Source organism: Nannobrachium achirus (genome assembly GCF_963921795.1).
Source record: "Nannobrachium achirus genome assembly, chromosome: 10".
Taxonomy (NCBI): domain Eukaryota; kingdom Metazoa; phylum Chordata; class Actinopteri; order Myctophiformes; family Myctophidae; genus Nannobrachium; species Nannobrachium achirus.
The window spans coordinates 61,000,010-61,012,603 of NC_137819.1; the positions used below are offsets into that span (position 1 = coordinate 61,000,010).

Here is a 12,594-nt window from a genome sequence, read left to right on the forward strand (position 1 = left end):
TTTTTATACTTTTTTATATTAACCACTTGAACCCTAGTGTCCATATTCAAAGAACTTTAGCCAAAAATAGCAGACCTACAAGCTCACAATGCCTCACGTTGTGAGCTTGTAGATCGCTATTTTCGGCAAAGAGCTTTGGTGTAGAGGGGAAAAAGAGCAGACTAAGTACAGAGGGAAAGGTCAAGTTGTTTAAGTATTGATGCAGTTCAAGTGGTTAAATATCTGAAAACACAAATTTTGACATGATTCCAAAATACACTGATTGTGCTGTGAAACAATGAAACTATATGGAATCTATTAACAGGTTGTGGGGGTCCTTGCTTCATCTCTCTCTCAACTAAGGCAAGGGGTCCTTGGCCTGAACACGTTGAAGACCCCTGCCATAAAGGAACCCACAGAGTCCCTGGATGGAATCCACTTTGAGAACCACTGACTGGAGTATGCTATGTTGCATTGAAACCGGATGTGGCGTCACGTAGGGGGAAGCACGTTTCGTTCCAAACCGGAATAAACAAAGGCTTACCTGACCTGTGGAGGTGGATCCGTGGATCGAGTGATCTCAGCTGCTCGGTGTTTTCCTTCAACATTTATTCATTTATTTACACGTGGATCCAACAAGGGAATGCAAAAAAACACAAAGCGACGGGCTCATATTAGCCTCGCCTTCGAGACTTTAATTTAAGTATTTGAATATACAGTAACGCTAATGTTGCTGGAAAAACACATGGTAATAACCACAACAAACAGCAGTATATTTTATTTTTTTAGCCAGTTTTATTTCTAAACATTTTTAATTTTTTTAAAGATTTTATCTAGAAGTGCATATTATACGTTTTAACAGAGCTAGTAGTATGAAAGGTCCATATTATTGGTCCGATTCGAGCCGGAGGAGGACGAGGAGCGGGGCGACCAGGCTGCTGTGGCCGCTGCTCGGTGCGTGTCTGTGGGCTGCGGTGGTCGGCTACAAGCCGGTGATCATCATCCATGGATTGTTCGACAGCTCGGGAGAGTTTGGGACTTTACTGCGCTTCATCAACGACGTGAGTCGTGCATGTTGTTGCTGCTGCACACTGTTGTTGTTGGTCGATCATGAATACACAAGTTTGCCTAGAAAACACATGAGCATTATGACATCACGTTATCGTTTCAGGACATAATGTGCCTTGGCCAAATTTGTGATCGAGACTTTTTATGATTCATTTAATTTGCTCGCTTCTGCTTGGCAAAAAGTCTCCTTGTTAGATTAGATAGAAAACGTACTTCATTTTTTAGCCGCAAGCAACTTTTTAATAGATGCTATCTGTTTCTAGCATCAAGTTGCTTGTGGCTATTTGTTGTCAAGTGTTCATGGAGACTAGTTGTTTCGCTAGAACGTGATCTGTTGACTGACTGATCACATGGTAAAGTGATAAAACGCATCACATTCTAAACAGCCTGCTCCAGATACTAGAGCATTAATAGATTATTATCCAGTAATACACATCTCATAAAACTCTAAAGAAATCTAGTCTTGCCTGTTCAGTAACCTGCATATACATTGTAACACCCAGACATTTTCTACCTTGCTCAACATTAATTATTTCATTTAAGTCCATTATTTTCTTAGATTTCTCATCACTCTTTCACTATTGTTAGGGGAGAAATTGAGAAATGGTATTTGGTGTGGGTTGAACATTTCCATATTTAAAGACATGATTGATTGATTGATAATCAATCAAATCAAAATAAAAAATGTAATCACGCTTCCTTGACAATGTAATAATCTAATTAAAACATTTCCCGATTGTAATCTGGACTGATTATAGTTACTTTTATGGTTTGTAAACTGTTTACACACAATCCATATATTATTACATGTAGTCAGTTACTACTGAACCCTGTTATCATTCTTGCTCTTATTACATTGGTACTCACTTCCTGGAAGATGTGACTGCTGTAGATGTATTCATTCATGTTCCCATACATTTCATGCATATTTGATATCTGCTGCTATTCGATATGTTTTTCTTTTGAGCAAGAGGCTGTGGTTCACTGTTCACACATTGTATGTATATTTGATATTTGTTTTGATATTTGATATTTTTACTCTTACGTTTCAGTCTTATTCTTTTTTTAATATGTAATTGCAATTCATGCAAAGTTTTCAGAAAACTCTTTTATATTATTTAACAATAGACATGTTATGTTTGTAATGTATCTAGTTCCTATTTTTTTATACCAGAGGAAAATGTGATATTTTGAAACCCCTCCTAACTAAAATTAAATGGACACATTATCCCACTTTTTTTATTTTCCTTGAATGCACTTTATGCCATTCTTTCTCTCTCTCAGTCAAACTCAAAGCTTTTTTTTCCTTACCTAATGTCAGACCCTAATCAATCTTTAAAGCATGTAGATCAATTATCAAAACATTCCAACAGATAATGTTCCTTCAACATAAGCATCGGATCTGAGCAATCAGCTGACCATTCCTTCAAGGTTCAAGGTTTATTAGTTTCCCTCAGGAGAATTTTTTCTTGGAGACAGAGCCATACCCATGATCTTTCCTGCCGTATTCGCTAGCCTAGCTATTTGAGACTTCAGGTTACCAAACCAGCTAGACATACCATATCTCAGAATGGATTCTATACTAGCCCTGTAGAAAGTCAACATAATATTCACACTGACTCCGAAAAGCCTAAGTCTTCGAACTGTTCGAAGAAAGTGTAGGCGCTGATGTATCTTAGAACTTATGGTTGTAACATGCGTGTGCCAGCTCAATGATTATAAAATGTAATATGGCTGACCTTAACGCTGTGTCTTTATTATCCCCATACCCTCTCTTGTTCAGTCCCATCCTGGAACCAACGTATCGGTCATTGACTTGTTTGACAGAAGTGCCAGTTTGCAGCCTCTATGGAAGCAGGTTGAAGGCTTCAAGACCGCCATCGACCCTATAATGCAAAATGCACAAGACGGGGTCCACTTTATTTGCTACTCACAAGGTGTGTGTGTGTGTGTGTGTGTGTGTGTGTGTGTGTGTGTGTGTGTGTGTGTGTGTGTGTGTGTGTGTGTGTGTGTGTGTGTGTGTGTGTGTTCCGTAACAGTGCATGAGTGAGTGAAGACAGAGAAAGAGCAGTGGTTATAACACTACTGTATCTGAACAGCATTGTGTCATTTTATTGACTAGAAAAATCTATAATCTATAATTAAGTCTATTTTGACCTTTCCTAAACAGCATTTATTCTTAGAATCTAGATGTTCTACTATTCTAAGTAGGACTCTAAATGTATTCTATCTTTATATTTTATGACACACATACAATCTTAAATTCTTAATTTGTAACTCAGAGAGTGTACACAATATAACCCAGGCATTGACACTAAGGCTTTCCCACCTGCCCCTGGCAGGTAAATAAAACTTTCGGGCAGGTAAAGTTTGCTTTCAGGTTGCCCGACCGGGCAAGTGCTCATTTGAGAGGGGACGAAACCGTCTATAAACACAACACCTGATTTCTGTCTTGTCTAAACACCTGAACGTGGCCAGAGCACTCTGTCTTCTGGTCTGTGGAATGTAACAATTGTGAATCCATAGACATATTTAATGGATTTGGAGCTATTGAAGTATGAGCTTTTTTATCGCACAGACCCAGAAAGTAAAGAAATAGGTGTTACATTGAGCGGTAATTAAAATCTTACCAATCATTTTATAATGGACAATTTACTTTTCGGGGCAAGAGGCAAGTGCCTCTCAGACCTTAGTGTCAACCCCAAATGGTTGATTATTTGTACATTCTCAGAGTTAAATTACTTTACAGAGTAGTGCAGCTCACGTTTGACTTAATTTTATGCAATGTTTGACATCCTGTAGTTCATGTTTGATTTTCTGGGGTTGTTGTTTCCAGGTGGTCTGATCTGCAGAGGGATCCTCTCCACACTCCCAGACCACAACGTTCACTCCTTCATCTCACTCTCTTCACCTCAGGCTGGACAGTATGGAGGTGGGGCTCCACAACAAACCTCATGTTAAATAAAGGGGGAACTGTTTTCTACTTGTGCTCCATAAGCATGGAGGTGGATTGGGCGCTGGTGTTGGTGATTTATTATAAACTCGGCACAAAAAGATAGGAAACTTGACTTCGGTCCACTATATCTCCCCTTTAATAATACCAATTAATTTGTATTGTGTTATATATATTATATAATTTTTATTGTTGATTCGTCACCTTTACAACAAGGTACAGCTTGTAAGCATCGGGCATGATCTACACAGCCAAACGTGTGGGTAGCGCCATTCCAAAAATTACCAACATTTGGTCCATTGTATCTCCCCTTTAATTATGCCAAATGGTATTGTGTTTGATATCATTGTTATCGGTGATTTGTCACCTTTACAGCGAGGTACAGCTTGTAAGGATCTGGCATTCGTGGAATGAGCAATACAGCCTAACGTGTGGGTAGTGCCCCTCAAAAGATTGTCAACATAGCCTGGCTTTTTGTCAAAATAATCTGTGACTTTGATATACTGCCTGCCTGGGATTCAAACACGGGTCCCCCAGCCCTGCATGAGCGCTGACATTTCTACTGACAGAAAGCTTGCTTTGACAGAGGATGAATTGTGCTTTGACCTTGCAGTAGCCCTTGTCAACTAGCATTAATCTTACCTGATCGTAGGATCTAGATGTCTCAATAGAAAATCATGGAGACCCGCTATAGCCACTGTAGTTGTCTTACTTATATTGTATTAACAGGCTTTACCACACAGCTTGGTCAGAGTATAATTTTATTCCCAAGTTAAATACTGTAGCAGTTTACCTGCCCCTTTATCGTGTTGGTTAGGAATTACAATTTGAAAGAAAATAACTATTTTACAGCACTACTGACCTATCCTCTTGTTAAATATAAACACGTAATCAGAAAGCATACAGCACTATAAACAGGTTTATTTGAAACTGTGGCAGGATGTAAGGAAGATTGAAAGCCAAAGTGCATCCTCTTCAAAAATGCAGCTCATCAGTTTTGCAAACGTCAATCGGTTGTTTTGTTGCCATCAGAACTTTATCTCTTGATATTGATTGTCTTATCTCCACCAGACACCGACTATCTGAAGTACCTGTTCCCTCAGTTTATGAAATCCAACCTCTTCCATCTGTGTTACACCTCGGTGGGTCAGCGGATCTCCATCTGCAACTACTGGAATGGTGAGTCCGGGAGAGCCAAAATGTTACTTTGACAAATCTACATTGACAAGGGAAATTTTTACTGTACTGTATATGGACTATATCCTTGGTGCCCTCCCTCTACACAATTTCCACTTTGCCAAGATCTGCTATCTGCTAGATTTAGCTATTTTTTACTAATGTTCATGCCAGAATAGGGACGGTGCTAGGGTTCATGTGGTAAAAGACTACATTTTTTATCTTATTTATAATATCTTATGTATACATAACAACTACATTTTTTATTATTATTATTATTATTATTATATAACATTTCATTGCTTTTACCTGTATGTGTGAGTGATAAATAAATCTCTCTTGATTTTTTTATACTTGAGAGAAAACTCCAGGAACCATTCTGTTGTTCATTCTGACAAGTCCAAAGCCATAGGAATGGTAAATAGTTGGGTTTGAAATACCTCACGAGTGCCAAATGCTTTTGCTCCTGAGGTTTGATAAGGATTGATGCTGGAAGTACAGAATAACAAAGTTTTTTCTTCCAAGATAACTTTATCTGTGGAATCTCTTGGGGTTTGATTAGCCACTGTGCAGTGGTGCGGTAGGAGCAATGGACAATTGGACATGCAAAGTTCAGGAGTTCGATATGAGCCCAAGATGCTGATAAGTACAGTACAGTTCAGTAGATGGTATGTGTATATCTGGTGATTTGTTTGACATAATGTTTATCTTTCTCCCGTAGACCCACACCACAGGGACATGTACGTGAACAACAGTGATTATTTGGCTCTACTCAACAGCGAGAGGCCTAACCCCAATTCAACAGGTCAGCAGATATAATATAATGCATAACACGATAATACATAAATAATCATTAATAATAGAACTGTATAAATAATTAACATGTATATTAATCACTTCTATTTCAAGCCCTATTTCAACATGATTAACTCCAGACAGACAGACAGACGGACCTCTTATAGACAGCTAGCCTCCTGCACAGCCACACTGTAAAAATAGCAAGAATAGCTAATCTACAAGCTCGCAGCACGTTGTGAGCTTATAAATAGGATAAATTGGATATTTCAGTTTGAAGATGCCCTAAAAAGGTTTATATACAGTATAGTCACATGATATTTTTAGGTTTGATTGATTGAAGTATTCATTAGAAGTTTGCATTGGAAGGTACAGTTTCATGACAGTACAGTTCACTGGTACAAGATCAACTAAAAGGATACGCCCAGGAAAGCACATGGCTTATTTACATCGACTAATTTTTAACTCATATAACATTGAATAACAGACAGATAAGTGTATGTAAGTGTGTGTGTTATGATGTTTCATTCAGAGTGGAAGAAGAATTTCCTGAAGATCAGAAAGCTGGTGTTGATCGGCGGTCCAGATGATGGAGTCATCACACCCTGGCAGTCGAGGTGAGAGTCCGCCATCCAGTTCACTTTACATCTTTCTGTATATTTTGGGTTAAATTGGTTTGCCTGGTTGACCACTTTCAACCTGGTGTCACTATTTTGGATGTCATTAAAGGCAAAAATAAAATCTATGTGGCAACTAGGGCTGGGTTCGGTAACCGCCGTACCGCCGTATCGCGGTATACCGCGGCCTACCGCGGTGTCAGGGTCCTTACCGCGGTCAAAAAAGACAAAAAAATAGGCTATTTTTATTGAGAACGAGCGAGTTTTAAAACGGGGGAGAAGCGAGGACCGCATGCGCTCCATGCCGCTCTGCTCTGGGCCGTGTACCACACGTTGGAAGCCGCCCACATACGTCACTCACACACACACAGTGCACGCAGGGCAGTAGAGTACGGAGCACAACTCTATGACGGAGCAGCAATGCAGCATATACTTTCTCTGTAATCCACTCGACACAAGGATGTTAATACATACCTTGTGTTGTGGCATATCTTTTTTTATTCATACGGATTACTGGCGGAGCGCGGGCCGCGTGGACAAAACCGAAAATGAAACTATTTTACTTTCTCCAGCTCCACCGCGTCGCACGTTGTGCTCCGTCCAGCGGCGCGTCGGCGATTTTATAACCTTTTCTGTCAAGTCTTGTAACTAAAACCTGTATATAGCAGCACTCAATCACTGTGATTTGAGAGTTGAGACGTGACGTGAGTTTACAGAATCACTGTACACGATCTGACTACCCTTCCTCTTCTGGTTTGTTCACATAGCTGTTTGTGTCTGAAAAGCCCAAGTAGCTAGCCTACGTTACTATGGTAACCCGACAGTGCAGATCTAAAAGCTCAGAACGCATCGCGGATGCGATGTGGTGTGAGCTTGTAGATCTGCTCCTTTGAAAGCCAGACCCGCTGTGCTGTAGGAGAAGTATATCTCGGGCAGTCAGGCTGTGTCGCCTCTCCACTGTGGAGAGGCGACTTTTGGGAAGATGATTGCAATATTTTGGCTTATCGCCGAACCTTAATTAATAGATACGGGGGTGCGGTAATTACCGCAGTACCGGCGGTAAATGGGAAGACGGTAATCGCGGTAACAAAATGTCCATACCGCCCCAGGCCTAGTGGCAACCTTGTGATGATTGTTTTGTAACCCTGATGAAGCCACTGTACCTGAAAACCGTTTGGTTTTGATTAAATTATTCTAAAATCTACCAGCAGGTGTTGCTGAATAATTTTCCTTTCTTATGATGTGAGCGTCCTGACCTCAGGGCATCTTTGTATTTTGCTCTACATGTTAGAAATAAATACGATCTTAAGTTAAGTTTAGTTTCCCAAATTAGTGAAAAACTAGTCTCTGTTCTCTTAATTTCACCATGTGGTCTAATATTTGTCTATTTTTGAGCAGTGCTAACCGCTCCTACGTTTGACTTGTAGTGTGTAGGTATCTATGTCCCTATGTATGCAGTATCAACAGCTTAGTGTGTAGGTACCTATGTGTTACCTATGTGTGCAGTACTAGAGCTTTAATCGGGCCTAAATATGTTGGCCCGGCAGAACGTCAGCACGGGACCGACCCAAAGCCGATACATAATTGATAATTGGAGACCGACACAGCCCGCAGCCTGATTATAAACCAGCTTAATTGCTGAAGCAGGCTTTTTTCCTCATTTGGAGATTTGTTAAGAACATAGTCCTTTTCCAACTGTCTTTATATATATATAAGACAGTGTAGCAACTAATCACCGTAATAATTATGGAACATATAAACATCGGAGCCTCGCCGGGAAACACAGCTGACGGCCGCCGCTAAATCAGGCAGCAGCAGGCATACAGGCTATTATGGCTACAACATTCACACATCTATTATTATTATTAGGATATACAAAAGTGTCTGTGGACTGTTTCAACGATGTCTTCCGCTCTGCTCGACTAGTGCATGCATGCACAGATTGCACACGCCACAGCAGCCAGCCAATGCCACACACACACACACTCAAACACGCTCAACTGTCAAGTTTGGCAGCATGCAGCCATAGAGTTATGTGCTTGCGGCTTACACAGTCACTGAGACATCATGATACCGCACTGAGCTTGCCTACCGGATTAAAAAAGCCCGACCCAACCCAAAGCCCGACATATACTTGAACAATTGGCTGAAATTGTAAGCTCTATGCAGTACCCACAGCAACGGTCACACGAGACTTACGTCATAGAAAGTACACACTACACAGAGACCAAGGTCACCACAGTTGATGTCACAGACAGAGCGGCCCATACAAGGATATACTGTATATGCACATTGTGTTTGATACCATATTGTTAGTTCACAACATGCTACGAAGTATAAATAAATTATAAATTAGTTCAACTCTAACCCAACTTTTTCCTTTTTGGAGATATCTCTGGATGATGCCTCATCTTTAGGTAATCCTCTCATATGATCTCTCTCTGTTTTCATTTCAGTCAGTTCGGGTTTTACGACGACAACGAGACAGTAGTTGAGATGCAACACCAAGATGTGAGTAGAATCAACTCTACGCAATGCTGTTTTAACCACATGAAACCTACTGTCCCTATTCTGGCAAAAAGAATAGCAGATTTACAAGCTCACAACACATCACAAACCGACACATTGTGAGCTAGTAGACATTGTGAGATCCTGGGGCAACTGGGTGTTGTAGACGTAAAACACTCACCACAACTGTGCCTCCAGGCCCTCATAATGTAATGTTCACAGGTAGGGGAAGCCTGCAGGGCTTTGTGTCTTTGTCACTAGCGACATCTACTGGTTGATCAGGGTGCCCTCAGGGAGGGAACTGGGAGGGAGACACTCTTATAACTCCTCCAGTGGCAGGGGCCACTGGGGGATCAAGTACACTGGTGGATGGGGGATTTGGCAACAACTATAATTTGAGAATTGAAAAATGAAACCCCAACACATTTTGAGATCCCTTAGGTTTTCAAATCAAGAGCTTCAATCAAGTCATTCCACAGTTCAGATTACATTTAAAAGGGCCTGGCCCTGTTGTTTTCCTAAACCGTAGAACAGTGTCCTCCCTTACGTCTGATCATCTCTATCAAAACCAGCCAGAGGGTAGGAACATAGTAATTAAATGCACTGATCATTAGCTGAAGATCTGAAAGGACTGGTTGGTTGTGTGTTTACTTTGACAACCTCAGCTCAGTGAGCTTTATTTACTAAAGCTTGTTGAAATGAGATCATCACAAAAATCATCTATAATCTTTCTCTTGTCCTGTATTGCATAATGCATTTTAACAACACTATATGTGACATTCCTCCTGTATTCCTGTCTCTGTTATTCCAGTTGTACTTGAGTGACGTGTTCGGTCTGAAGACCCTGGTGGCTCGCGGTGACCTCATCATGTGTTCTATACCTGGAGTAGAGCACATCTATTGGCACTCCAATGAAACCGTGTTCCACACATGCATGGAGAAGTGGCTGGTGTAGCATGGAGCTTTGGAACACGCACGCACACACACACACACACGCACACACATGCACACACGCACACTCCCAGTGACACTTGGATTTATCTCGGAAGAGTATACAAATGTAACTACCTCTGGTTACATTGTATATATAGACATTCATAACATGATTTTGTTTTACTCAGCAGGTTGCTACGCTATTATTTCCACCATGTGTGAAACACGGCCTGCACAAACCTACATCATACCTCTCTACATCCAAACTGTACTTCCCACAGACATGCTTGGTCATCCATGTTGTGTGTTTGGACCGTCATACCTCAGTATTCTGCATAAGCTCACATCACCGGGCTCTCCCGTGGAAGAGCCTGGTTTCTATTCACTGTTCAGTGTGCAGCTCCCTGTTCTAGACTAGAGTCTGCCTATCACAAAACGGTATCTGGTCATTTGTGCACACACACACACACACACACACACACCCACACACACACACACACACACACACACACACACACACACACACACACACACGATACATACAGTACATCAGGGTTTCCCAATTAGTTTTCCCCAAGGGCCGAATTATGTCTAGGGTACCAAGCCGAGGGCCACAACATTGCAGGGGGCGACGGTGGCGTTCCCGCTACTCCAATGACAGTTCAGATATCGTCGTTGTCGCAGTCGGGTGAAAATCGTGTATCTCCAAGACTGTTCGTTTTGCATTTATCATTTTAAAAATGATTTAAACTAGTGAAAACAGCCGATCTACAAGCACACAACGCCTCGTTGTGTGCTTGTAGATCTGCTGTTTTCACTACTTTTGTGCGACGGCCTTGCATGATGAAGCAGGGCTTTACTTTGCGAAAGAACGTACACATTTGGAGATACGAGGTGTCCACCCGACAACGACGATATACTAGTGTTGTTGCTGCTCTTATACCACCATTATTACTGGGGTTGGTGGGGGCCAGACAGTTGCCCCCCGTGGGCCGCAAATGGCCTGTGGGCCGCCTATTGGGGAACCCTGCAGTACACGCAGGCGCGCACACAAATAACTTCCGCTGTTTCTCTGTAGACCTGATCTGCAACCTGCTAAGCAAAATGATCCCAGTCTAGTTTCACACAACACTAAAGAGTGCCTGAGTAACCTTTCCTTGTCATCTGGTCTATGGTACATTTACTGTACATGATGGACAGATGGCCAGCCTGATACCGCTCCCAAGAACACAGTGATTTGTACCTTTTTTAAACCACAGAGATCATGTTTCCCTGTGTTTTAAACTACCAAACCTATTTATGTTTTTAAGATTTAATTATGGATATCACCATTTTTATCATCATTGTCATGCAGTAATTTTTAACCTGTGTAACCTGTCAGTGCGGTAGACAAAGCCTTAAATTTAGAATGTTTTCCATGCATCACAGAGGTCATCTTCAAACCGAAGTGCTACGACACACTGCCTTTAGTAATGGTGCTGAAAAAGGGTGTAGGTGGGTGAGGGGTGGGATGGGATGGGTTGGGTTATAGAAAAATAGCAAAGTGGCAGTGCTATATTTATACAGCTGCACCCTTATGGCTACAGTCATAATAACTAACTTATTTTTGTAGATATAATAAGAATAACAATTATTATTTCTAAAAGACATGAAATGTTTTAACATTGCCAAATTATTTGAAATCTAAAACCTAAAATTGTGACATTATTGCTTGATTAACATTGCAGCCCTGTTGGTTTGCCTGTCCTACAAAACTGCATGTGGCATACTTCACCTTCCATCCCATTTAAATATCTCAGGTGTTCGATCAACCTTCTTTTTTCAAAAAAGGGAATAGTTTGTATTTATTACTACTTATTGTGGATATTCATGGCTGTTTGTGGTTCTACAGCGTTTTGATTAAGACAAAATTAAATAAGAATATATTCAGTGCTAAAATTAAGATTTTACAATGTACTGTAAATGATGGAAGTAGATAGAGATAGATAGAACTTGTAATGATCCCCTGAGGAAATTCAGGTCTTGTAACAGCATGAACCGTGGTACAGCTAAGAGTAGTGAGATACGAGTAAGATAAATAGGAAATAGGAATTACAATACAAGAAAATAGACTTGGGAGTCTGACCATAGCCCTCTGCACTTGGTCTGACTGGTTTCATTAAGTATTTTCTATCAAATACATATAAGTAAAATGTATCACCAATATGCATTGCACAAAGAGGTTACAAAGTTAACCTGAAGGGAAGGTATTGATGGTGAATGTGTTTGCTTAATATTCAGTATAAACATTTTAAAGCTGTTGGATTTTGAGTATTGTGTAGGCTATGTCTATTTTAATATTGTTGAAGTTTTTTTGCTTTATGTCCGCTTGTACAAAGAAAAAGGGAAAATATTAATGAATTGTAGAAGCTTATATGGAATCAAGGGAAATCTTTGTTCAGTTGTATCAGCGGCTATAAGTTAGTCATGCACATGGACAGCTGCTGTTTCAAGTGTTGCAAATGAAAGAAATGCAATTGTGAGTGTGCTCTACAATTTCTACAGTATCCAAAGTATGTGGTCTGT

The 12,594-nt window shown here is 40.6% G+C and overlaps 1 protein-coding gene across 1 annotated transcript; it reads left to right on the forward strand.

The window, feature by feature from the left end:
* Positions 1–851: 851 nt before the first annotated feature.
* ppt2b (palmitoyl-protein thioesterase 2b) lies at positions 852–10,296 on the forward strand (the record flags this gene model as incomplete). The annotated part of the gene is made up of 8 exons (XM_080734386.1): positions 852–1,040; positions 2,831–2,984; positions 3,884–3,979; positions 5,072–5,179; positions 5,898–5,981; positions 6,504–6,588; positions 9,045–9,099; positions 9,908–10,296. The coding sequence occupies 8 exons, from the start codon at positions 852–854 to the stop codon at positions 10,049–10,051; spliced, it is 915 nt and encodes a 304-aa protein (XP_080590512.1). The 3' UTR covers positions 10,052–10,296.
* Between the last annotated feature and the right edge of the window lie 2,298 nt (positions 10,297–12,594).